This window comes from Prionailurus bengalensis, chromosome D4 (genome assembly GCF_016509475.1).
Source record: "Prionailurus bengalensis isolate Pbe53 chromosome D4, Fcat_Pben_1.1_paternal_pri, whole genome shotgun sequence".
NCBI classification, from domain to species: domain Eukaryota; kingdom Metazoa; phylum Chordata; class Mammalia; order Carnivora; family Felidae; genus Prionailurus; species Prionailurus bengalensis.
This window is the reverse complement of record NC_057359.1, coordinates 4,305,858-4,333,142: the sequence shown is the minus strand read 5'-3', so window position 1 is coordinate 4,333,142 and position 27,285 is coordinate 4,305,858. Positions and strand designations below refer to the sequence as shown.

General features: G+C 51.0%; 1 protein-coding gene and 1 long non-coding RNA gene across 4 annotated transcripts in view; one reads left to right on the top strand and one right to left on the bottom strand.

The window, feature by feature from the left end:
• The first annotated feature begins 502 nt into the window (after positions 1–502).
• Positions 503–15,737, top strand: NFIL3 (nuclear factor, interleukin 3 regulated). 3 transcript variants are annotated; one of them, XM_043567025.1, is made up of 2 exons: positions 503–617; positions 13,899–15,737. In XM_043567025.1, exon 2 carries the CDS (start codon positions 14,044–14,046, stop codon positions 15,433–15,435), a length of 1,392 nt encoding a protein of 463 aa, XP_043422960.1. In that variant the 5' UTR covers positions 503–617; positions 13,899–14,043; the 3' UTR covers positions 15,436–15,737. The 3 variants fall into 3 exon arrangements, with proteins under 3 accessions (XP_043422960.1, XP_043422959.1, XP_043422961.1); XM_043567024.1 differs by lacking the exon at positions 503–617 and adding an exon at positions 1,157–1,255; XM_043567026.1 differs by lacking the exon at positions 503–617 and adding an exon at positions 1,689–1,862.
• The window catches only part of LOC122475242, a 47,313-nt gene continuing 28,872 nt past the window's right edge, over positions 8,845–27,285 (bottom strand). The window contains exon 3 of the long non-coding RNA XR_006295126.1: positions 8,845–9,271. This is a non-coding gene — a long non-coding RNA (uncharacterized LOC122475242). The remainder of the gene's footprint in view (positions 9,272–27,285) is intronic.

The following is a 27,285-nucleotide window of genomic DNA, read 5'->3' as shown; positions in this document are numbered from 1 at the left end:
GCGTCTCTTACGTGGCCCGGGAATCTGGGGGAGAAGACGACCGCGTCCGATTAGGGGCAGACATGCCCCGAACGAGCCGCCGGCGCCGGGATCACAGGAAGACTCCCCGCGCGGCCGCGCCCGGCCCCAGCGGCGCACGCCGGCCCGCCAGCCGGCAGGGCGCACCCGCGTCGGCCGCCACTCGGCGCGGCCGAGGGCAGCCGGACCTCGGCGAGCCTCGTTCCCCAGGCGTCTTACGCAACAACTTCGCCTCCGTCATCTGCGCCCTAATTGCGCAGGGGGCGGTGTCTGCGCGCGGCGCTTTCTCTCCCGGCCGCGGGCCGTCGCGCTCCCGGGAGAGACGCGCGGGGGCACGGTCGCCGCCGCCTACGCAGCGCCCCCGCGGGGCTCCGGCCGGCCGGCGGCCCCCCCTCCCCGCGGCGGCCCGCCCCGAGCGCTGGCGGCTCGCCAGCGCCGCCCGCCCCTCCCCACCCGCCCCCAGGAGGAGGGGTCCTCCCGGGGGTGTGCGGGGAGGGGCGGGCGGCGGTCCGCGCCACGCCCGCGGCCCCCCGGCCCGGTGCTGGGTGGGCAACAGGTAGCCGGGCCGCTGCGTGCTCGGGGAGACAAAAAGCGCCGCTGTGAGTGAGCGCGGATCGCCGGGGGGCGCAGGCAGCGGTGGGAGAGCTGGACGGCTGGGCGGGCCCCTCCCCAGCTCGGCCCCACCCCCCCTCCCCTGAAGCGCCGGCCGTGGCGCAGCCCCGGAGCCGGGCGCGGGGCGCGGGTCCTCGCGGGCGCTCGGGCGGTGGCGGTGGCGGGGGCGCTGGCCCCGGCCCGGGGAGGGACGCGGGCGGCGGGGCGGGGGAGCGGGCGCGGGGAGGGGAGGGGAGAGAAGAGGAGGGGAGGGGAGGGGGTGGGGGCGGGCCGGGAGGGGGCGGGGCCGCGGAGAGCCCGCCCCCGCCGGCCGCGGCCATTGGCGGCGGGCCGGGGGCGGGTGCGGGCGCGGCGATTGGGGCCGCGGCCGCCCGTCACCGCGAGGCTGGCGGGCGGCGACGTAGCGCGGCGCTCGGAACTGACCTACTAACACACATCTCCCGGCGCGGCCACGGCGCCCGCGGACCCGGCGCGCCGCCCGCCTCCCGCGCCGCGCCCTCGCCGCCGCCCGCCCGCCGCCCCGGAGCCCCGGCCCGCGCCCCGCGCGCCCCGGGCCCCCCGCCCCCCCCCGCGCTCCCGCCCGCCCCGCCGCCCGGGCGCTCGCCGTCCCGGGAGCAGGAACACGGTAAGCGCTCCGCCCACCGCCGGCCGGGCCCGGCGCCCCGCGCCCCGGCTCCCCAGCTCCCCGCCCGCTGCCGGGGGCGCGCGGCCCGGGCTGCGCGCGGGGCTGGCCGGCGGCGGCGAGTGTGCGCGGGGCGTTCATGACATAAACTTTTGCTGCTTTGCCGGGAGGGGACTCGCCACCTGAAGGTGGCCGCTTTGATTGCAGCGCCCTGGCGCCGGCACGTAGTCCGGGCCGGCTGGCTCTCCCCCCCGCGCCGCTGTTGCATAATGTCTCCTGATTTCAGGAAAATTGATGTTTTGGTGGAGAGGCGCGCCGGGGAGGCTGAGCCATCTCGAGCGGGGAGGGCAGCGCTCGCTGCCTCCTTTCTCGTCCCTTCTGCGGGTCTGGCGGCGGGGGTGTGTGCGGAGGGTGGGGGGGGGGGGGCGGAGGGGGGTGCCGAGTAAATGGGACGAGCCTTGATCTTCTTGCTGGGAAAGAGCGCAGCTCGCGTGAACCGTGACGGCATTCGGAGAATGCGTGCGCCGCGTCTGTTTGTGTCGGGGGCTGTGTCTGCACGGACGTCTTCCAGCCCGTTTGTCGTCAGCGTGTCTTACCAGCGCCCGAGAAGGTTGTAGGATTCGTCCTTGCCCGGATTGCATAATCTGCCCACGGTGAAATATTGGCTCGGGTTACGGGGCTGATGTGGGAATGTGCGCGTACGTGTGCGATGATTTGGAAATTGTGGCGCGGCGTTGGACAGGAGGTCGTTATTGGCACGTCCCGGATAAAGACGGAGATTTTGTACACACGCCTCCTACAAAACGCGAAGAACCCCTCGGGTTGTATTCTGATCTTGGATACTCCCGGGGTTTGCCCCGTAGGTGTTGCGAGCTATTATGTTTAAATCTGGGGCGAACCATTGTGGTCTTGACCTCCGTACCTCCGTGCTTTTAATGCGTTCCACTCCATCAGCCCTGTTTCTCACCTTATTGTCATTGCTTTTTCAGACACGACAAGACAGATCACATAATAGTTTCCTGGAAATGTTGCATTATGTAACTGCCGAATTTGCTGGCAGTCAGCATAGGAAGCGGGAGCTAATTACGTGATTTTATAATCTTGCTACAAAGAAAGTAGGACAATGTCAGCCTTTAAAATGTCACTGTCACAGTTTTTTTTTTTTTTTTTGAGGATATTTTAAACAGGGAAGTAGACAACCGGGTAAGGCATTGCGTTAGCTCCCGCCGCTGAATGTGTGTCTTTTGCCCTAAATGAAATGAGCGTTCTTCTAAATTTAGCCCTATCACATTTTAACAATTGTGGCCTCGCAATGCTATTTCTGGTGTTTTCTCCAGGGCTGTGTGCAAATACAAGTTCAAGGCCATTTGCTGTAGTTTCAACTTCACGCCTTCGGAGACCTTTGATAAGATTGTATTTTTAGGAAGGCATTTCGCCGAGCGCGGTGATTTGCTGGATGCTGGTTCCCATTTATCTTTATAAAGGACACTTTAGGAAAGTGCTGTGTTCCCTGGGAACAGCAGGGGATGGCCAAGCGTCATCTCTGGCCCTGGCTTTTGTAAATAACAACAGCGAATGAGGTCACAAGTATTTATTTCACATCGTGTTTTTTTTCCCCCCTCCAGACCAGATATGATTTATGGGAAACAGATATAGGTTAGTAGATTGCATTTTCGTGTAGATACCCTAGTTTTTATTCGAGTGAGGATATATGAATATATAATGTCCCCAGATTTTAAATTTCCTCCGGCACTCTGACGTAGTGTAATTATGTGTGAATATATTTATATGGTGGTGTCTATGTCAGATTTTTTTTCCCTGACGTAACATTTAAATAATTAAAGAGCAGGGTTTGGGGTTTTTTTTTGGGGGGGGGCGCGTTACAGAGATTCATCCCCGGAATAAATTACATTACCCCAGATAATTGCAGTTGCTTTCCAAGAAGCTGATAGCGCTCCAGCACCCCACCCCCCACCCCCGCCCCGGTGTCAGACCCCGACCTACTTTGGAGGTTGGCCTGGGAGCCCCGGGCCTGCTGGGGACCGCGTAGCGCCACCTTCCGATCGCGACTTCCAGGGGCGCGCCCCTCCCGCCTGCGGGCCCGCGGGGGACCGGGGCTGGGGGCTAGGATGCGGGGGTGGCGCGTGGGAGGCTAGGGTCGGGACCCCGGAGCGCCCGAGGCGGCGCTTGGGCGGGAGCCGCTCTGCGGCCTGCGCGCCTCCGCGCCCCCTCCCCACATTCCTTTGTTCTGGCGAGGGGGTCCTGGCAGAGCCGAGGCCCCGCTGCGCCGCCCACCCGGTGGGGGCGGGTCCCGGTGAGGCGCCGCGCTGGGGGCGCGGGGGGACCTGGGCCGCGGAGTGCGGGTGCGCCCAGGCTTCGCCGGGCGGAGGGAGGGGAGCGGAGAGGAGCCGGGGAGGGTGGGGAGGGGAGCTGGGGAGGAGCGAGAGGCACCCGGGGCGAGGCGCGAGGAGAGGCCAGGCGGGCCGCGGGGCAGCTCTGGCGGCCTGCCTCCTGCTCTTCCCCGGTGAGCTGCTGAGCACCGCGGACACCTTTGTTCCTGCAGCTTCATTGTATTTTGGAGCCGGAGCCAAGTGCTTCTGGATTGGTGAAGTGAGAAAGACCGAGAAAACCTCCAAATGTCAACAGACCACAGGCACTGGGGGTGGGGGCGCTCCAGCATTGACGGTGGCGATGGGAAGGAGCGCCCCAGCTTGACTGTGGCTAGTCGAGTGGATGCATTTTTCTTTCTTTCTTTCTTTCTTTTTTTTTTTTTTTTTTGAACCTTTACTTCTTGCGGTCAAAGGCTAGAGTAGAAAGAACTTGAATCCCCCGAGTTCAAAATAAAGTAGAAATCAAAACGCCCACGTAGACGCCGCCGTCCTACTGTAAGACTACAGTACTTTCATCCTGGCGTAGAGACTTCAAGAGAGTGAGCTCAACTGGTTCGCAGTGAAGCCACGACCACATCACAGGTGTTCGCCGGCAGTCCACTCCGTTGGAAAGTTTCTTCTGGGGGGTCACGTGCCGCATCCCTGCCCCCAGTCGGTTTCTCTCCTGAGCTCCAAGGCCACTGTCAATCGGTCGGGGCCAGCTTTGGCGAAGCACTAAGAGCGCAGGCCCCGAAGAGCCGGGTCCAAGCCCCAACCTGTGGTTTGGGAGGTGCTGGGATCTCCACTGGTGTCCCCGGTAAACCGAGCACACACAACCTGTCCAGCTGGGTAGTAGTGAGGAGCACAGCTTTCGTCGTGTAGTTGACCAGAAACCGGGTTGTTTTGTTTTTTAATAAAGACGCTCACCTTGATTTTTTTCCTCTGCCTAAGTCTCTGTCCAGTGATAGTAAGGATGGAAGTTCGAGTTAAGCCTGTAAGTGAAGATCCTTCTTGGAATATGTTCTTGTTCTAACAACCGCCCCCCCCCCCCCACCAAAACTGTGCCATTGCGTTCCACGGTGATTTAAGTTTGAAGGGAGTTCTTGACGTACTGTACAACCACCCAAGTCACTGGGTTAATATTTTGGGGGAAGTGTTAGAAGGAACACAGGGGTGCGATGGGGGGAGGGCAGGAATGATGTAAAGAGTGCCACCCAGCGCGGCCTTTTCCAGTTCCCTTCACCTCTCTGTGACGGTTTTCCTTGGCCTGGATCATCCACTTGTGAACTCGTATGGCCCGAGACCAGCCGCGGCTCGTGGGACCCCACAGATGACACGTCTGGGAAGGACTGGGCTGCAGCCTGGGTGGTTGGAAACTGAGGCCGTGCTCCGTGAAGCCGGTCACGTTCAGCCCTTTTGATTAATTAGGAGAAGATTTCGTCCGATCGACATGGGGCAGTGCTTCCCTAAGAATCACGAGAGGCTGACACAGCCTGGGACTCATCACCCTCGTTGCCTCGATGCTGCTCATTCTTCAGAAACGAAATTACGAGCATCCTCCCTAGACCCTAGCCCTGCGTGTGCCTGGCCACTGTGCTGTGTTCCGTCACCGTCCCCAGTTTATAGGTGAGGGACTGGAGGCACAGAGCCCGACCACCGGCCCGAAAACGGGCTGTCTCTCCCCCTCCCCAGAGCATGAGTGCAAGCTCACTGCAGCTTTTGAAACAATTTCCTTTTCTGTGTTAAGGGCTTATCTTTGCGAAGGGCAATTATAACATCGGTGTGATGCAACAACCTGAAAATTAAAAACCCTTTGTTAGGGCGCTTACCCGTGTTGAGCAACTGCCTGACTCACCAGCCCGGTGGATATTTCTAGTTGACCTTGCCTTGGTCCATAGTCAGTTCCGAGACGTGAACGTGATCGGAGCATGGAATGGAAAAGGTGCAGTCATATTGCCTCGGCTTTATTTTTACCCGAGCTAAAATCACACATACTTCATTATTTCCATTGTAATCCAGATGGCAGTGATGCTGTGAGGAGTTGTTTATTTTTAATTTGTATTGAGGGAATGAGAGCAACTTGGGATTCGGTTCAAAATATGACAGAAACAATGTAATTGAAGTTTCCTTTAATATGCATTTCTGGGTTTTGCAAGGTATGCCAGTATTTCACAGCATTAACACATTGTTTGATATCCTGTTATTTTCCTAAATTATATTTGAGTTGATTTTTATCCAGATCGGACTCGTGGAGAATGTCGAAAGATGTTGACCTTTGATCACAGACATTACATAAGAGCTTTTCAGTTTCAAAATGAATCTGTATTACCACTACCCCCAATTACCTCTCAAATTTCTTTGCAGATACTTTTCCTGTAGTTAAAAAAAAAAAAAATACTGCTTCAAAAAAATTGCTGTTTTTCATACGGTTTTAATTAGAGAGTTTATGCTTGTTTTTATGATAAGAAAGTTTAGTAGGGATTTTCTAGATGCCATTCATCATAATAATCTGTTTTGAGGACTCAGTTTCTTTGGAGTCAGAATGATCTTTGTATTAGAAGGCTCTTGGTTATCAGAACATGGTGTCTTTTATCAGTTAACTCTTAAAAAGAATCCGAAACTGCAATTAAATAGCCTTCAGGTAAACACCGAAACACTTAAAAAAAAAAAAATCTGCCCTAACTCTGTAATCATCTTGCCCACTGTCAAAGAAAGTGAAATTAAACAGAAGAAATCGACAAGTCAAGCTGAGGAGAACTTCAGTGTGATCCCAGACATTCAAGAACTTTCTCTGCTATCATTATTCATCCCGCACGTGCTCTGCGGTGGCCTGCCCGTGGCAGAATTTCCTATAAGGGGGTTACCTCGCGATTGCCGATTGCCGGTGTCCCTTAGGATTTCAGATTACTCGTTGGACCCATCCATTATCTTTGGAAGTATCAAGGAAAGGAATGTCCCCCTTTCGAAGTGACTGCGGCTTTTGAAAAATGTTCTGCCATTCCACTCCCTGCCCTCCCCCCCCCCCCGCCCCCCAGATTCCTCTCCCTCTTCAGTGAGAGCCTTTGGTCTGTATTTCCCCAGGCCGTTCGGTTGTTTGTACATGTTAGCATCTCTGCACACGGTCTTCGGAGTATTTCTATTGTGCGCTAAGCTACAAACACGTCTTCTTTTATAAGAGTGTCAAGCTGTACTATTTCATATTTCAGCTCTGCTATCACAAAATGCAGCACTGTCCTATTTATTCCGATTAAATCTGATTTTTAAGTAGTCCTTTGTTGAGGATGAGAGAGCAAGCAACTTGAAATATTTCCACGTATGGTAAAAAACTCGTAAACTCCATCAGGTTTTGACACATTTATTTACAGAGGCGCCCAAATAGAAAAAGTAGGTTAATTTGTTGCTATGATAGGACAGATTTTGGCGAAGTGTGAGAATCACTTTATGTGTGTGCCTGTATCTGGGTCAAGTACACACTTCTCTCTAATGTTAGGGTTCAAGCCTGTGTTACTAGAGACAGAATTGTATTATTGAATGGGAGGCACTTCATTGGCAATTAGAAAGGCTTAACACAGTTTTATTAAAAAAAAAAAAAAAAAAGCGATGCGGCGCCTGGGTGGCTCAATCCGTTGAGCATCCGACTTCAGCTGAGGTCATGATCTCGCAGTTTGTGAGTTCGAGCCCCGCGTCCTGCTCTGTGCTGACCGCTCAGAGCCTGGAGCCTGCTTTGGATTCTGTGTCTCCCTCTCTCTCTGCCCCTCCCCTGCTTATACTCTGTTTTTTTCTCTCTCTCTCTGTCTCTCAAGAATAAATAAACATTAAAAATAATTAAAAGTAAATAAATATCTTTTTTAAAAAAGTCTTTGGGGAGCCTGGGTGGTTCAGTCAGTAGAGCATACAACTCTTGATCTCGGGGTCCTGAGATCCCATGTTGGTTATGGAGATTACTTTACAAAAAAAAAAAAAAAAGCCTTTTGTTTTCAGCCGGATTAGCAAATCCCCTTGCAAGTTCAATGCCTCCTGAGTTCTCCCCGCCCCCCCCTTGGCCCCCCCACCCTGTGATTGCATGTGTGTATTCTTTTCCTGTTCTATCTCTGCTCTTAAGTACTGGATTTTATTCTTGGCCAGGGAAAGAAGTAAAGCATTTTATTGAAACAATCATGTCCTGGACTCTATCCCACCCACAGCAAGAAATGAAGGTTCACGTGTTGCTAGTTTTAACAGTTTAAAGGGCTGTGAATTGGTTAGCTTTATTCATTTACTTTTTCACTGAAATGGCACTCCTCTTAAAAACAAGCAGCTGTCTGCTTCGTGGAGAGACCGTTTACAATTTAACATGAAATAATTTTTTTCTTTAATGTCATCTCTGCTACAACTCTGAGGGAGTACATGGCACATCCAGAGAGTGCAGGAAAATGAGGTAATTCTATAAAAAATGCTTCCGAAATGGGGAGCCCATTAAATAGTATTTTATCTTGCATTGACAGAATTCTTAAGTCAAGATGTTTAATGCAAGCAGTTTGCAGTAAGACTTTCCCTTTAAAGAGATCATTAATGACAAAATGTGTCGCGGTTGATCGTAGTGGCCACACTACTGTTAAGATTTTAGATGCTTGAAACAAAATTTTCCTTCTCGTTTTGTAAAGAGCTTGAATTGTCAACCGTGATTCTCCTTTTCTTTTTTAAGTCTATGTATTCATTTTGAGAGAGAGAAAGAGAGTGGGGGAGAGGGGCAGAAAGAGAGGGAGAGAGAACCCCAAGCAGGCTCTGCGAGGTCAGAAGTGCCCGTTCAACGCAGGGCTCGATCCCACACACTGGGAGATCATTGACCTGAGCGCGACGCGGGGCTCGATCCCACGCACTGGGAGATCACTGACCTGAGCCCCACGCGGGGCTCGATCCCACGCACTGGGAGATCACTGACCTGAGCGCGACGCGGGGCTCGATCCCACGCACTGGGAGATCATTGACCTGAGCCCGACGCGGGGCTCGATCCCACGCACTGGGAGATCACTGACCTGAGCCCGACGCGGGGCTCGATCCCACGCACTGGGAGATCATCAACCAGAGCTGAAATCAAGAGTTGGATGCTTACCGGACGGAGCCCCCAGGCGTCCCATCTATGATTTTTTCTGACAGGTGTGCTGGGGACCAGGGAAGGTACAGGTCTGTCATGGTAAACATGGGTGAAGATGTCACTCCTTGAGGAAGCATGAGGTGCAGAACTTCACGTTGGGAACTTTTATTCTTTTGGAGAATTTCTTCAACCAGACTTTCGTCTTAATTTAAAACAACGTTTAGGTCACCTGACTGGAACAGACGTTGAAACTCTGCGTTCACAAAACAGAACTCCCGCCCATAGTGGATAGTGTGATGTTAAGAAGCCTTAACTAGAGACGGCACGTTCGTCCCAGGGATGGGACGGTGTGTGTCAACTGCAATGCGGCGTCTCCTGCCCTTCAGTGTCCCTTTTCACTCGTGTTTTCATGCAGCAGGCCGATTACCCGGTGGGTGTGTTGAAGCTGACCGCTCCGGGCCTGCGAGTGTCACAGAACTGGCAGCTGGGGGCAGTCACTAGAGAAAGGAAATCTAGGTGCACGCTCGTGGCGGTCTGAAAACACGAAGCAGAGGCCAAGTCGGTGTTCAGTCAGTCCTGAGGGAAAACAGTGGAGGTTGAAATGAAACCATTAGCTGAGCATGTGTGCTGATGTGCTAGACGGCTCGTAGTCGAGCATCCTTTACACTCATCATCCAGGGGCATAAAGACAGTCTAAGGCCCGCCTCTGCCCTTCAGTGCTGTGTGACCTTAGGAAAGTCACTCAGTCTCTCTGTGTTCTAACTACGCGCCTCCCCTCCATGTTGAAAACGGACACACTTTGGTTTAGTACCAAAAAAACCCCCAAAACAAAAAACCTCATAGGCGACAATGCCCCTACGATAATTTTTCTTTTTCCCTATGTTAGCCTATAGGGAGGCCAGGAGATTAACCTTTTAGCAGAGATGAAAGTTTAGAATGTTTTCTCAATTCGTGAAATACTCTCCAGATAGGAAACAACTCCAAAGAAGCTGGAGAAAAGTTCCCGGGGGTACCTTTGTTGTCTTAAAGGAAGTTCTGGCAGCATCTAACAGTGGCTTTCTGCCCCCAGCGTAACTCAGCAAACGGGTGTGTATGACTCAAGAGTGGGAGTGACGCAGAAAAGGAACCGTAGGTGCACAGAGCGGCCCCGTGCAGGTGTCGGAGAGGGTGCTGGTGGGGGAACAGGACCCGCATCTGGGCTGAGCCCTGCTACTTAATAGCTGTGGGACACTGGGCAAGTCACTTAACTTCTCTGAGCCTTTGTTTTCTCTTCTGAAAATGGTCATTGTGAGGGTAACAGAAATATGAGAGGCTCCTGGTGCCTGCTGCGTAGTTTAGTCGGTGGCACCTGTCACGGTGGCTCGTGTTATCACCACCCTACCAAGAAAAAAAAACGCTAGAAATGATGTGCTGTGTGCACCAGGCCCCCCGCGGTCATGGCACCCCTCGGGAGACGAGGAGCTCCTTGATTCTTGAGAGTTTGTTTTTCCCCTCCCTCCAGTCTGGCTCCGTGCCTGGTCCACACAGTTGGTGCTCCGTGTGTGCCGAATAAATCAGTTAATGAAAAAGAGAAGCTCTCTGGGAATAAGTAAGATGTCTTTTTTTTAGGATTTACATAATCATCTTCAGTGAAAAAAAACATGAGAAAGTTGTTTAGATACAAAACTTTCTTAGACAAGGCAGGTGAGTGACTGTCAATCAAATGTTGGGCACCTATACATTCACTTTGTTGCTAGGATACAAAGGTACTACTTTGGACCCTGAAAAATTTTGCAGAGGATTTGGACACATACAACAAACCTGTATTGAGATACGGTATACAACATCAGCACCTCTGTCTGCATTATCTCACACTTAATAAAAAAAATTTTTTTTAATGTATACTTTGAGAGGGAGAGAGAGGGAGAGAGAGAGAGAGAGAGAGAGAGACAGAGCATGAGTGGGGGAGGGGCAGAGAGAGAGGGAGGCACAGAATCCGAAGCAGGCTCCGGGCTCCAAGCTGTCAGCACAGAGCCCCAGAGCTTGAACTCACGAGCCCCGAGATCATGACCTGAGCTGGAGTCGGACACTTAACCGACTGAGCCACCCAGGCGCCCCTGCGTTTTCTCACACTTATGATCAACTCTTTCCAACACTGCAAGGTTATTCGGTAAAAAATACTGCAGAAAGTACTCTAAGGTAGCAGGCGGTCATTTGCCAATGGAGTCAGAGAGACAATTTATACTTGCAGATGAGGGGAGATGCCCAGATTCTAGTACACGTAGTACATCTCAAATCAGAAGAAGATTAAGTAAAAAGAAATGAGCGTTTCTGTAGGTGTTGAACGTGCCGACAAAGTTGTAGAGATGACAGAGTGGACATCAAGCACGTAGACGGTGAGAAGCGGGGGGTGAAAGAGAAGTTAAAACAAGGCGGGGGGGGGGTACTTGCATTAAACGGAGGTGGGACAGTGTCCTTCCCACAGTGAGGGCTGCCTGCCCCACTCACCCACACTCATGGCATGGGCAGCCTTTGGACCAGGAGGCTGAAAACGTCCCAACCCACTGGAAGATTGGAAACAATGAAATAAGGACAAGTTTAGGAAGAGTAACGAAGACAGAAAGGTGTGGCATTTCAAAAGCCTAGCTGTGAAAACTCATTGGGGAGGCACATGTAAAAGGAATGTGACTTCTTTTAAAACAAAAACAAAAACAAAAAAACAACAAGGGACACATTTTAAAATGCATGGGAAAGGGGCACCTGGGGGCGGGGCTCAGTCGGTTGAGCATCCGACTTCCATTCAGGTCATGATTTCCTGGTCCATGAGTTCAAGTCCCATGTGGGTCTCTGTGCTGACAGCTGGGAGCCTGAAGCCTGCTTCAGATTCTGTGTCTCTCTCTCTCTGCCCCTCCCCTGCTCACACCCTGTCTCTCTACCTCTCTCTCAAAAATAAATAATAAACATTAAAAGAAAACTTTTTTAAATGCACAGAGAGTGACTCTCCAGTGGAAAAAAGATATCCTTGAAAGGAACTATATGATGGCTCCAAACAAAACAAAACACCAGTAGGACCTGAGGATCTCGTAGCAATTTGAAGGGCTCCCCAGAAAAGATCGATGCACTTGTCCCCTGCTGCTGGAACTCTGACTCTTTGCCTCCACACTTGGTAGAGACCTAACCGAGCTGGGGATCAGAAGTCTCTCGTAGCAGGGAAGAGCCCACCCAGTATGTAGAGGCAACGTGGGTTTGCACGTCAGAAGATGAAACCTGAGCGGAACTACAGAAAGCAGTGTTGTTCTGCGAAGAGATAACCAGAAAAGATTTCCCTTTCTACAACATCCCTGCCCACTGCGCACACTCCGTGCCTTTGTTCCCTCTAACGCCGTATTATCAAAAACAAACAGAAACCTGGTATTCTTAATCACGGGTTTCACTACATCGCAGCCGACCGTTTGCATGTTGGCTCAGTTTGATGGACAAAAAAAATAAATAAATAAAATAAAATAAAATAAAATAAAATAAAATAAACCAAAAAACAAAACATGGCAGTAAACCTTCTTTATGATCCTGAAATCATTACATCATTTCTTCTGTTCCTTCTGGAAAAGACACAAGAAGCTGGCAGGCTTTTCCAGCTGATAAAATTAGACTTCATTTCATTAGTCATCACAATACTATGTACAAGAAAGAGAGAGTGACGTAAGCAAGAACAGTCAAGGTTTTTAATGTGGCAAGGGAGCGTGCCATACAGATAGTGCTGAATGAACGGTTGTCTCTCCATATCTCCTTTATGAAAGTATTGCCTACTGGGAAATTAGGCAGAGAAGCCCCGTCTAGAAACACAGATCCAAAAACCACCACAAAAAGATTGTTACTGGAACCTAGTATGGGTTTATTACCTCATGTCAAGCCAAATTCAGATTACAAATATCTCATCAGTGGAAAAGGAAGCCAGCTGATGGTTCTATTTTGGAGGGTTTATTTTTTTTTCATATATTTTGTTTGAAACTCATTAGTAAAGTGGAAAGAAATTCTTTCCATAATTATATTCTCTAGGTTTAAAATAACTTCAAGTTTCAGGAATGCACTGTACTTAAAAAAAAAAAAAAAACCCTTTGAATAGTAACTGTTTATTTTCGTCCCAAACTACTGTCTAAATGAAATCTATTGTGGCAGACTTTTCGGGACCAAAAATAAAAAAAAAAGCACTTAGGATGCTTCAATCTAAAGTGGAGGTTTGACGAATCAATTCGAAGGAACCAGAAAAAAAGAACATATCTATCTAATGGTGGAGCGCAGATGTACCAGGAGAGGCGGCTTCGTTGGGAGGAATCCTGGGCCACCTGGCACAATGAGCTGTGGACACGAGCCCAGCAGGCAGTCAGGGGTGTGTCCCCGTTGAGAGTCAGGTCGAGACAACTTCAAGTCAGTCGGTTTGGGTGGCTTCTGTTTTCATTTTCACGGAAACAGATTTGACACCCGTTATATATTTTGTTCCGTGTGATTGCAGAATTTGTTTCCGGATATCGGAGCTCACCTGGGAAGGTTCCTTGGAAGAAAGCGGTGGTCTTGCTTGCCTTGCGGTGATAATAGAGATGTCATCTGAAATTATTCAGGAGCACCAAAAACTTAACCCCCCCAGGGGCCATCTGTCCTTCCCTCCTGGGAGGCCCCATGTCTGCGCGCCGGCCCCACACTTCTGCTGCTGAAACAGCCTGCCTCTGTTTCTCCCTGGGCACGCGCGTTGCTGCACCCCTCTTCCTGGGCCACGTGGCACTCTGCTGAGAGGTCCCAGGGAGCGGGGGGACCTGTCCTGTACTACTTACCTATTTCCTTTTCTGGATGGCAGACTCTTTGGAGGAAAGAGCTGTGTCTTTTTTTTTTTTTAATATTTATTTTTGAGAGAGAGAGAGACGGAGTATGAGCGAGGGAGGGGCAGAGAGAGAGAGAGAGAGAGAGAGGGGGAGGCACAGAATCCGAAGCGGGCTCCAGGCCCCGAGCCGTCAGCACGGAGCCCGACGCGGGGCTCGAACCCGCGAACCGCGAGATCGCGACCCGAGCCGAAGTCGGACGCCCAACCGACTGGGCCCCCAGGCGCCCCGGGGAGAGAGCTGGGTCTGGCGCAGAGCAGACCCGTGGGCCCTGCGTGCGTAGCGCGGTTCCCGGTGCGCGGTGGGCGATACGCGTTTGCCAGACGGGTGACTCTTCCTTCGCTGTGTTGCAGGTCGCCCCGGGGACCGACCGCCGAGCCGGAGAGACCCGTCTCGCCGCGCGGACCGGGAGGAGGAAGCCTGTTGATGGCTCTTCCGCCGCCGCCGCCGTCAGAGCGCAGGCGGTGAGTCGCGGGGAATCGCGCGCGCGTGAGTCGGATGCAGCTGCGGAAGATGCAGACCGTGAAGAAGGAGCAGGCGTCCCTGGACGCCGGGAGCGGCGCGGACAAGATGACGGTGCTCGGCCCGGGCCTGGCCGACGTCTCCGAGGAGCTGACGGCCGGCGAGGAGCTGCTGCTGGGCGAGGGCAGCGCGGGGAAGAGCAAGTCCTCGGCGTGCCGGCGGAAGCGGGAGTTCATCCCCGACGACAAGAAGGACGCCATGTACTGGGAAAAGCGGCGCAAGAACAACGAAGCGGCCAAGCGCTCCCGCGAGAAGCGGCGGCTCAACGACCTGGTCCTGGAGAACAAGCTGATCGCGCTGGGCGAGGAGAACGCCACCCTGAAGGCCGAGCTGCTCTCCCTCAAGCTGAAGTTTGGCCTGATCAGCTCTGCGGCGTACGCGCAGGAGATCCAGAAGCTCAGCCACTCCACGGCTGTGTACTTTCAAGACTACCAGGCGGCCAAGTCCAGCGCCGGCCCCTTCGCGGACGAGCACGAGCCCGCGATGGTGACGAGCGGCTGCATCTCGGTCATCAAGCACTCCCCGCAGGCCTCCCTGCCCGACGTCTCCGAGGTGTCCTCGCTGGAACACGCGCAGGACGGGGCCGCGCGGGGTGGCTGCGGGAGCCCCGACGGCAAGTTCCAGGCCATCAAGCAGGAGCCGGTGGAGCTGGAGAGCTACGCCAGGGAGCCCGGCGACGAGCGGGGCGCCTACCGGGCCTCCGTGTACCGGAACCTCATGGGGACCGCCTTCCCCGGCTACTCCCACTCCCCGCCTCTGCTGCAGGCCGCCCGGTCCTCCAGCAACTCCCCCAGGACGTCGGAGACCGAGGACGGCGCGGTGGGGAAGTCCTCGGATGGAGAAGACGAGCAGCAGGTCCCCAAGGGCCCCATCCACTCTCCCGTGGAGCTTCAGCGCGTGCACGCCACCGTGGTGAAAGTTCCGGAAGTGAACTCCTCGGCCTTGCCGCACAAGCTTCGCATCAAAGCCAAAGCCATGCAGATCAAAGTCGAAGCCTTCGATCACGAGTTTGAGGCCACGCAAAAGCCGTCCTCGCCCGTGGACGGGACGCCGAAGAGGCATTTCGAACTGGAGAAGCATAGCGCCCCGACTATGGTACACTCTTCCCTCCCCCCTTTCTCAGTGCAGGTGACTAACATCCAGGATTGGTCTCTCAAATCGGAACACTGGCATCAAAAAGAACTGAACGGCAAAACTCAGAACAGCTTCAAAACGGGAGTTGTAGACATGAAGGACGGCGGTTACCAAGTCTCTGACCCGGAGAATTTGTTTCTGAAGCAGGGGATGATAGCAAACTTGTCTGCAGAGGTGGTGTCACTGAAGAGACTCATAGCCACACACCAGATCTCCGCCTCGGACTCGGGGTAGACTACTACTGAAACGCTCTGGGTGTTTAGAAAGCCGTCGTTTGCAATAGAGGAGTACGTTTTGTATTAGGCGGGAGTTTCACTGGACCCGTGATGTCATTCCACTGTATGCGTCCACATGCTGTCTGCTGGGTGTCTTTCTGTGCACAGGTTATTACGGAGATTAGATTGTGTTATCACTCTGCCTTGTGTATAGTCAAATAGTCTGTCGCAAAGGCTGTACATATTGAACATTATTTTTGTTGTTCTGTTATAAAGTGTGTCAGTTGCCAGTTTCAATAAAGGATTGGTGACAAAGACAAAGACAGAGCTTCTGCTCCCTTGCACTTGACTTTACGGAAAAGAGAAGGCAACTTAAGTTGCAGGAGTGGATATGAAAATCTTCTTCATTTTACTCACTGGGGGGCGGGGCGGGGGTTTCTCCCCTGACTCGGGGAAAACCGAAATGTGTGTTCAGCGCGGACTTTGTTTTTCTTCTAGTTTGGCCCAGGCGATCATAAGTTTGGAAACTTTCCAAGGAGAGGGAAGCAGTGACAATTTTCTCGCATTTGAGACTAATTTACTAAATTACTCCCCATTATCTATTTTTCTTCAAGCTTACATTTTCTCCCTCTCTGTGTTTTTTTTTTTTTTTTTTTAGTAGAAAAATCCCAAGTTGGCTGGCATCAGGCTATCAGCCTCCTGGGTCATCTCCTTTTTGACACATTCATGCGGAGAGTTGAGTCACTGACCCACCTTATTAATTAAAGGTTCTTTTGAAAGAGGGTGTGAGGATTAAGGATGAAGTCACTTCTGTGTGATTCTAAATCTTAACAGTTCTAGAGCACAATAGTCTAGGGGTCAAGCTCGTGCAATCCCATTTTTACGTAGTTGCCAGAATTCCAGAGAAATACATCAGTTGTCCTATTTCAGCATGTATAGCCTAAGTATACACAATGACTTGATATTTTTACGGTTTGCCAGCGAGGAATATAAATAGTAGCTTCTAACGTAGAAGGCCAGAAGGAAGCGTCATTCTGAGAAAATTGATAAGGGCATTACTGATGATTTGTCCAGGATCCGCAGTCGCCTGTAGAAGTAAGTGAGGACCAGGTGTCTGCTGTTGTGCGGTGGGACTGGTCTCTGGGGGTGGGGGTGGGGGGGGCGCATGAGGGGCTGGGCGGATGCCGGTCAAACCCGGCTTTCTCCAAAGCTACTGTCCTCACGAAAGCCCTCTGCAGACCCAGTTCGTTCCACACTGACCTCCTTCCTGTTCTGCATGGGTGGAGGGGCCTGAGGCATCACAGAGCATGTGCGGAGTGACTTAACCCTCATTCTGCAGGGAGGGGCCCGACCAGCATCCGTGCTAGCAGTCGTTTTGGCTGCCTGGTTTGAGTAAAAGCTGCCTCCCTTAGATTCTTAAAAGTGGCCCTTTGGAGGCGCCTGGAGTGCTCAGTCGATGAAGCGTCCGACTTCGGCTCAGGTCATGACGTGGCGGTCTGTGAGTTCGAGCCCCGCGTCGGGCTCTGTGAGCCCGACAGCTCGGAGCCTGGAGCCTGCTTTGGATTCTGGGTCTCCCTCTCTCTCTGCCCCTCCCCCGTTCACACTCTGTCTCTCGCTCTCAAAAATAAACATTAAAACAAAAGTGGCCCTTTGAATTATAGGCAATGCTAATAACGCACATACATGCTATCCACACTGTCCTTTTGGCCACAGAGACCAGTTTTCTCTCTTAAATGCCCTGGCTCTTCGAGGAGTGTGGTTGCTTAGAGGATTAGCCCTTGGCCTTCTGTCTTCATATTTTATCCGTGGCTGGGTGAGGCCCAGAGGCAAGCCCATCTCATTTCCAGAGCACACAAGAGCACTAAACTATTACGTGGCTCTTGGGATCCCAAAGCACCTGACAGCCTAGAACGGGTGAAACGAACCTAACGTGGATTACAATAGGGATAAAGTGTAAAGTCAGATTCCCATGTTAAGTGAAAACACAAGTAATGGCGTCCACGTTCACAGTTGGGAGAAAAGCAATCCAATAAATACATATTGTGGGGAGAGGGGGGAAGCTTTGGTTCCCTCCAGCTTATGAAGTCAGCTCCCAGGGGATGTTGGGTTGTGTCCATACAAACGGTGTCCAGGCATGAAGACAATGGTCGTGTTACACCCGGGTGGATGTCGCTAGGGGTGGCAGGAGTCAACGCTCCAGAGGCACCTAGCGGACGTGGCCAATCTCAAGGCCACAGAGTAGAAGGTATTAAGAAACCCTGAGAAACTGCCCCGAAAAGAGGTGAACCTTCTACAGTGTGTGGTACAAGGGGATTAAGAACAAGCAGATGAGGGGCGCCTGGGTGGCTCAGTCGGTTGAGCGGCCGACTTCGGCTCAGGTCACGATCTCGCCGTCCGTGAGTTCGAGCCCCGCGTCGGGCTCTGGGCTGACGGCTCAGAGCCTGGAGCCTGCTTCCGATTCTGTGTCTCCCTCTCTCTCTCTGCCCCTCCCCCGTTCATGCTCTGTCTCTCTCTGTCTCAAAAATAAATAAATGTTAAAAAAAAAAAAAAAAAAGAACAAGCAGATGATAGCAAGGAAGGTCAACCTGGTGGCTCAGTCCGCAGGGCGTGCGACTCTTGATCTGCGGGGGCGTGAGTTTGAGCCCTGTGATGGGGGTAGAGTTTACTCAAATAAACAGAGAACAGCATATATATTTAAAAAGGAAAGGTAAACTCGAGTCGTTTCAAGGAAGGAGGAGGCATTTGTGAGAAGCAAAGGGGCCTGCCTGAGGCCGTAGCATCTTCCGGGTGAAGTGCTCCTGTCAGTTGTCATGGAGAATACTTGGATTTAAACACGGAGGCCTTCTTCCTCCTTATGATTTCAAGCGTCTAAGATATGGATGGGACGATGTCTAGAATGTTAAAGAATGGTAGGGGCACGCAGTCTGTTAAGTGTCCGACTTCGGCTCAGGTCATGATCTCACGGTTCGTGGGTTCGAGCCCCGCCTTAGACTCTGTGCTGACAGCTCAGAGCCTGGAGCCCGCTTCGGATTCTGTGTCTTCCTCCCTCTCCGCCCCTCCGCCATTCGCACCGTGTCCCTCTCTCTCTCCCACCCAAAAATAAATAAATGTTAAAAAAAAAAAATTAAAAAAAAAAAAGAATGTCAGAAACAAGGAATTCCACACTCACTAGGAACCAAAGAAACCGAGCGTGTTTGCACCGTGACACTTCTGTTTCATGGCGTGTGGCGTGGGAACTTCCCACTCCCCAAGTTCCAAAAAATGATACAAAATGCTTATACACCGAATAAATCTTTAACGGTTCTCCAAAAGCAAGGATGGGAAGGCTCGGACCACCGTAGTTCCTAACGGTTCCCAGAAAGATGGTTATCGGGTAGGGCTGGATAGGGAGGAAGTTGTGGGGGTCTCCACCACAGCCACCAGGCATAGGACAGGGACGGGAGCCTGCTGGCCAGCCCGGGGCAACGTGGTCCCGTGACCACCCGCTGCCGAAAGATGGGGAAGGGCAGGAGCGCGGAGGCGTGGGGTGAGGTGAAGATTTGAGGGAGGCCAGGATGAATCTGGGAGGGATGCGTGGCTGGTCTGTAAAGGCAGCAGAGGCGGCCCGTGGGAGGCCGGAGTATTCTGCCTGAACTCCGGGGAATCGTTTTGCCTCGGGAATGCGGCGGGACACGGCTGCACTCTCCAGTGAGCACACGGGCACGGGCTTCGCGGTGCTCTGGGCTTCTGCCCAGTGCCACGAACAGTGGCTACGCCTTGCGGAGCTCTTCCTCGTCCGTGATGCAAATGTAAAGTTACTGCGCTGTATTAGCGTTCCCCAGAGAAACGGAAGCAAGGGATAGGAGGATATTTATACATAAAGATATACGGAGGGAGACTGAGATTTATTATGAGTAATTGCCTCATGCAATTATGGGGGCTGACAAGTCCCACAATCTGTTTGCAAAATGGAGGCCCAGAGAAGTCAAGCCAGTTGTATGACTCAGTCCAAGTCTGAAGGCTGGAGGACCAGGTGAGCCCGTGGTGTTTACCCAGTGAGATGTGGTGTCCCAGCCCTGGCAGTCAGGCAGAGGGGGAATTCTCCCTTCCTCCACCTTTTTGTTCTATTCACGCCCTCGCCGGATCGGACGAGGCCCACCACGCTGGGGAGGGTATCGGCCTCTCTCGGTCCTCTGATTCAAATGCTAACCGTGCCCCGAAATGTCCTCACAGACACGCCCGGAAACACGCTCGATCTGGGCATCCCGTGGCCAGCCAAGCTGACACATGAACGTAACCATCACACCTGCCCAAGCTCACTGAGCCGGCAGGTGGGGGCAGGGATGTGATGTCCGAAAGCCCTGCTGCTAACCACAGTGTACCCCCGCCTTAACTAGAGGTGCCTCGCAAGGCAGAACTCGGAGAGGAAGGGGAAGAAGCACAGTAAGTATTTTGTCCCCTTCGTTTGGGCCTGATTGCCTCGTGTCTCATGTTGGGTCTGTTCATGTTGGTTTTTCTGCTGCAGAGTGAGCACCCAAAACCCACATCGGGTCGCGTCGCTTGCCCTCAGTAGACCCTCCCGTTAATAAATAATAACGGCCAGACTCCCTTGCCTGGAACTCGAGGCGCTCATCATTTTAGCGGACACCAAATTTGCAGACACCCCTCCTTTCTTCACCTGTGGGTTCCGAACCGGGGGCTGCAACCACAAGGGAGCGTGGTGCGAACTTGACGGAGACTAGCCACGCGCTGTATGTGCACGTGTGGCTGTGGCTCGGTGAACATTTAACCTTACGTAGGTTTCTGCTCACGGCGTAGAATGGGCCTTCCTGTAGGACACAGTCAAAGCCGTACGAAGCCACAGCTTTGTACCACTGACGTCTGCTGTTTTCCCTGGAGCCCCGGTGTCCCATGAGGAAGCTTCAGGGACCCATGGGAGGCCGGGGGAGGGAAGAGGCAGCTGCTGGTAGTCAGCGCCCTGCTCCTCTTTCTCTTAGTTTCGGGCTTTTCTGCCCGTCCTCACTGTGTGAAGATATCCTCCCTCCCCCCGACCTGGGTGTTCTTCTCCCTTTGAATTTCTACCGCGTGTACCTGCCCGGCCTCAGCCACGTGCTGTCTGGTACTATTTGTCTTTCTTCCAGCGGAAACAGGTGGTCACCATTCAAGTAGCGTTATTCGAAGTAAGTTCGGATACGAGAACATTAGAACAAAGTTTTCAGGACAACCGTTTTGCAGATCAAAATGCATCTGTTCCGTATTACTGGTGTCCCTCGGTCTTTCAATCCAAAAGTTAGTTTTCGTGGTGTATGCCTAAAACACATGCACTCTTGTAAGTCGATCACGTCTCAATTTAAAAAATAAATTTTGTTTTGAAAACATAAAGATAAAACTCTGTCCTCTGAAATTGTACCCTTTAAGGACAGCTAAGAATAACTTGAGTAACCCGACCGGGCTCTGAAAATGCAAAACAAAATGGTCCTAGTTTTTTTAGACCAGAGAGTTGCAACTTTTGCTAGTTTATCCCACAGTTACTAGCTTTTAAAAAAATGGGTCCATCCATCCATTCATCTTCTCATCTACCCATCAATCCTGAGAGAGAGAGAGAGAGAGAGAGAGAGAGAGAGAGAGAGAGAGAGGATGCATATACTAAAGTCATTTAAAACATTAAACATTAGTAAAGGTTAATATCTCATTTTTGGAAAAATAAATATCAAAAGAATTTCCAATATTGTTCTCATATTGCAGAGGATAATATTGTAAATATCCTGGGCATTAGGACCCCACTTATGAGCACAGCTCTGTGTGAGGGGCTCAGAGGCTGTGGGGTAATAGCTCTTTGTACATTTGATGAACTGATTGGGAGCCTTTTTTTTTTTTTTTTAAGTTTATTTATTTTTGACAAAGAGCAGGGGATGGGCAGACAGAGAGAGAATCCCAGGCAGGCTCTGCATTGTCAGTGTGGAGCCCGATGTGGGGCTCGGACCCACAGACTGTGAGATCATGATCTGAGCCAAAATCAAGAGTCAGGCTTAACAGACTGAGCCGCCCAAGCGCCCCAGAAATCTCTTTTTTAAATTTTTTGAAAGGTGTATTTTAGGACCTCAGCTCAAAGCTCTTAGATGTTTCTGAATTTTAAAGATACATCCACATCCTTAAATTTATTCTTCCCCCTATCTCTTTTCACCAGCCTGGAATTGAGTAGGTGATACAGCATTATTGATATTTTCCAGGTCTGAACTATTTTGCACACCTCTACTATATTGGCATGGAGCCTGGGTTTCCTAAGGTGTCTAAAGACTCGCCTCTTAGAAAAGCGGGCAGGAGAGTCACAGGTTGGCTTGCGTGCCTTCCAGCAGTCAGGGAAAGCTTACCCTGCACACCACCCAGCAAAGTCTAACGACACAGGAAGCTGGGCTCCGAACCCATGAGGACCTGTGCTTATTCCAGGAACCAGACACCCCTGTATGGGATATAAGACCCCCTTTTAAAGGCATTAAGTCCTCTGAGGGCTGGTGTTCAAATAGGCTTTGGGGAAACCATCACCTGTTAAAGTTTTTGTGGGGAACATCTCTGGATCAGTCTTTTAAGGAATACCATCTGGCCTCTGAACTTAGAGCTTCTTTAAAATTACTACTGACCCCGAAGTCATTCTATTTTGCTATTTTCCGCTTTGGGTTCCGCCTTGAATGAATCCTGTCCAATATTTTTACGGTATTTATTTGTAAGATTCACCAATTGCTAGCATTGACTATGTCTTGGGCTTCCAATGGAATAAAAACATTATTTAAAAAATTAAAAAAAATTTTAATGTTTATTTTTGAGAGAGAGAGGGAGACAGAATGCTAGATGGGGAGGGGCACAGAGAGGGAGACGCAGTGTCCGAAGCAGGCTTCAGGCTCCAGGCTCCGAGCTGTCAGCACTGAGCCCCACACAGGGCCAGAACCCATGAACCATAAGATCACGACCTGAGCCAAAGTTGGATGCTTAACCAATTGAGCCACCCAGGCGCCCCTAAAAATATTATTTTAAAAGGTACGCTTCTAAACTTCTTATCCCCTTTTATGAATGTTTCCTAATGAATCCTCATTAAGCCATTAAAGTAAGTATGATAATTTATTATTACGTATTTGTTTTTCTATAAAATGAGAACAGCTTGTCTGTAATGGTCACAGAAGCTTCCAGAACATCTGCTTTGAAGTTAACTTCCAAAGGCCTCGTGTGGAACAATCTGTTCTCCGCGTACGGGACTCAATCATTGCTCGAGTCCCTGAGAAGCGATGGCAGGAAATCAACTCCTGCTGGTTCGATTTGCACTATTTTTAAGCCATTTTATTTTTGGCAGTAGATACTCTGTTTCTTGACACATACTCGTTACTTAGAAGAATTCCACCAATATTCCATGTCTATACTAAGACTAAAGGTTAAGTCGGGAAGAGATACCCAGAGTAAATTCGAAGAGTGCAGCCACAAAAACACGGGAGTTGTGAATGTTTGAGGCGTCCCGAATTTTGAATCTTTGAGGTGTTCTTGTGATTTGAGGCGCTCCTGAGATGAGTCAGAGGATCGGAAAGCCAAGTTGGAGTAATCTTGCACAACCCGTAGGATCTGTATCCGCCGAGCGTTTGTTGTGTGATTCACCGTAGGAGCATCTCGCTTCCCGCCAATTTCACATGCGGGTTTCCGGTTAACTTTTATTTTATTTATTTTTAAATTTTTTAACATTTATTCATTTTTGAGAGACAGAGAGAGACAGAGCATGAGTGGGGAAGGTACGGAGAGAGAGGATGACACAGAATCTGAAGCAGGCTCCAGGCTCTGTGCTGTCAGCACAGAGCCGGATGCGGGGCTTGAACTCCGAGTGGCGAGATCATGACCTGAGCGGAAGTCAGATGCTCAACCGACTGAGCCATCCAGGCCCCCCTCCGGTTAGCTTTTAAAAATACAGATGGGATGCAAGCCAGTCTTCTGGTTTCTTGCCGCGTAGACTCAGCTTCGCTAGTCAAGGTGTGGTCTGAGCTCCAGGGCTGAGAACCTGACACAGAGGCTTCTAGAAACACAGAATCTCAGGCCCCGCCCAGAATTAGAATTAGTTTCCATATCTGTAAGGCGAGAATACCTGACTTACCTCACTTCACTGAATTATCCTGCTGATGAAGAGGAAAGAATTATGGAAGAACTTTGGAAAGTTAAGGCTGAAACACCAAACAAAGGCTTAGGTGTAATTGAGTGCCCACAGGCGTGAAGACGTACCCGAGCTGAATGCTTAGAAACGGAGAGCAGAATGGTGGCTGTCAGGGGCCGCGGGTGGGATAGGCAGGAAGAGTCTGGAAACAGGACACGCACTCCAGCTCTGGGATGCCTGAGGTCTGAGGATCTGATATAAATCACGATGACTACAGATGATGACAGTGTAGAGCTGAAATTGGCTGTGACGGGAGAGCTTACAGGGTCTCCCCAAACAAAAGGTAAACGTGTGAGGTGAAGGATATGATAACTCATTGGGGGATCCTCTCCCAACATGCACATACATCACATCATCACATCATGCACTTCACGTCATGGTTTTGCCAGTGACGCCTCAGTAAGACGGGAGGAGAAGGAAGAAAAAGGGCATAGCGTATAGAGTATCAGGCGACTGTGTTAGCATGTTAAGGTGGCCACCACAAAGCACCACAGCCGGGCAGCTTAAACTACAGACACTTATTTTTCTTAGTTCTGGACACTGGAAGTTCGAGGTCAAGGTTGGTTTCTCCTTGGGGGCACCCGGGTGGCTCAGTCGGTTGAATACCCGACTTAGCCACAGGTCATGATTTCACGGCTTGTGGGTTCGAGCCCGGTGTCAGGCTCTGTGCTGACAGCTCAGAGCCTGGAGCCTGCTTCGGTTTCTGTGTCTCCCTCTCTCTCTGCCTCTGCAAAGAGCCTACCTCCTCTCTGAGGTACGGGGGGTTAGGGCTTCCACATATACATCTTGAAAGGACACAATTCAGCCCATGAGTGACTCATGTAACTTAGCATAGTAAGTAGTTGGTGGAGTTTTTATAAAGCAAAAGTACCTCCTTCATGGTTTATCCACTCCACAAATGCGGCCAATCGTTAGGGTTTCCAGTGCTTTCCAACAGTCAGTCACTTCAGAAATGCAGGTACCATTAAACTGACAATGGCGAACCAAGGCGCAGCACCCCTGGTAAGTGGGAATTGACTCCAATGCACCTCAAATAGATAAAGATGGGTCTACGGTATTTTTCAAGTTATAAAAACATAAAAGGAACATAGTATAGAAGTATAGAAAGAAAACTTTAAAGTTTCCACTTCTCCCATCTGATCCTCATCAAATGACCAGTGGTAAGCAGTTCAGTAGGATGTATTTTTCCATGTTCGAAATGCCTGCAGGGGCGCCTCGGTGGCTCAGTTAAGCGCCCAACTCTTGATTTTGGCTCAGGTCATGGTCTTGTAGTCGGTGGGATTGAGCCCCACGCTGGGCTCTGTGCAGACAATGTGGAGCCTGCTTGGGATCCATTCTCTCTCTCTCTCTGATCCTCTCCTGCTGTCTCTCTCTTAAAATAAATAGACTTGGAATAATAATAATAATAATAATAATAATAATGCCTGTATATGAGAACTGACACTAAGGCACATGCAAATATGGGAGTCCACTTGGAGGTATTTTCACACCCACCTCACTTTTATCAGAAATCCTTCATCATATCTCAGCTTCGTGATATCTTTCAGTGGAGGTAGATTTAACGGCTCAACATTATATATCATCAACACATCTCAGTGGGAGGAGGGGTGCATAATGCACCTTCCTCTTGCTGGTGACAGCAGGAAGTCCCGGCGCCCGACGTCTTTCTTGAGCAGGCCTCGCTCGTTGGCCACCTGACGGCTCTCTCCGGTGCACTGTCCTCTTGCCGCCCTCACAACAGAGAGCTTAGGAACAAGACAGATGTCCACTTTCCTAGCCTCCCTTGCAGCGAAGGAAGGAGATGTGACCCCCATTTTTCAGCGAGATATAAGGGAAGTCAGCTGTGGCTTCCAACAAAGATCTCTCTCTCCTGACAGAAGGAAAGGTGTCCACAATGCTCTTCTCTGCCGTGACATAAAGTCACGTGGGGCCACCGAGCCCATGGGGGAGGGCCAGGAAACAGCAAGGGTGCTCCTCCACCCAGAAGAAGAAGAGCTCCCCAGGAATCAGACCACGCTGACTTTAGGGACTTTTAGTCATCAAAATACACCACAGGCTGGAAGATCTCTACCAGCGCCTATAACCAACCCGAGAGTCATGATCAGATTATACTAAAAACTCCTACCAATCCGTACGTAAAGGGGCACGCTTCACCACAGAGGATATCCAAAGGGCTAGTAAGCCTACGAACAAGAGCCCACCGTTCTTGGTTATCAACAAAATGCAAATCAAAACCACAGTGAGATCCACCATCCACCCACCAGAAGGCCTAAAATCAAAAGTCTGAAAATACCAAATGTTGACAAAGATATCGAGCAAGCGGAACATTCAGACGCTGTTGGTAGGAATGTAAGTTGACATAATGAATTCAAAAACTATTTGTCAGTATCTCCTAAGGATGGACATATCCGCAGATCTCAGGGGCATCTTCCCACCATTCTGGTCACTGCCACCTCAAAGAGGCATCACAGAGGGGACAGTGCCGTGGGCAGGAGCAGCGGACCCCGCACCCTCAAGATCTCTTCCTCACCTCCACTGTCCCTGCTCATCATTTGCTTGGTGTCCCCCTGGCCTGGCGGGAGGCGGCAGACACGGCCTCTGGGTAGGAGACCCCCGCCCAGAGCCTCAGTCTCACGGCAGAGCCGGACTTGCCATGTGTCTCTGTCCCGTTGGGACACCTGCTGTCTTGTTGTCTTTCCATCCTGGTGTTTGTAACAACCGTCAAAGGAATGCCAATCTAGCAGCTACGAGACGCAAGCAAATATAGAGCCGCAGAATGCAGCGATCAAACAGCCGCAGCAGCCACAGCGGGGCAGACCGGAATGGCCCTTCTCGAAGTGAAAGCGGTCCGAGGACAGCAGTCCCGAGGAAGGAAGGGTGCACGCGTACATGCACAGCCTCGCCCAACTATGAGGAGACAGCCGGGGAAACCTGGGATCCAAACATTCTGCAGGACACCTGGCCCACCTGGCTCTTCAAAAAAGCAAATGTTTTTAGAAGGAAAAAAAGAAGCGGGGACCTCTTCAGATTACAACCAGCCTAACCAAGTGCAAGGTGTGAATTTTACATAGAAAAAAAGTTACGGAAGACCTACCGGGAAATTCTAAGTATCGGTGACTTTGCAGAATACTTATCAGGTATTAGGTGTGATAAAGGTATTACACAGAACAATTTCCTTATTCTTCAGACATACATATTTAAACATGTGGGAGTAAAATATCATTATGTCTGCAAGTCCCTTCGAAAAACAACTGGTGAGGTTACCTTTCACCAGTTACTGGTAACAAACATAGTTTTTACCAGTTAACAAACTGGTAAAAGGTATACACATGTTCGCTGTACTCTTTTTTCAAGTTTTTTGTAGATTTAAATTTTTTTCAGAAGAATTTCAGGAAAAGAATCTCTAAGTAATGAAAAATAAAACTTAGTTTTATTATTGTTTTTAATGTCTATTTATTTTTGAGAGAGAGGAGAGAGAGTGCGAATGGGGAGGGGCAGAGAGAGAGAGACACAGAATCCAAAGCAGGCTCCAGGCTCCGAGCTGTCAGCACAGGGCCCCGATGCAGGGCTTGAACTCACGGACTGCGAGATCATGACCTGAGCTGAAGTTGGACGCTTAACCAGCTGAGCTACACAGGCACCCCTAAAACTTAGTTTTAAATATAAATTTGATGCTAAGGGGCGCCTGGGTGGCTCAGTCAGTTAAGG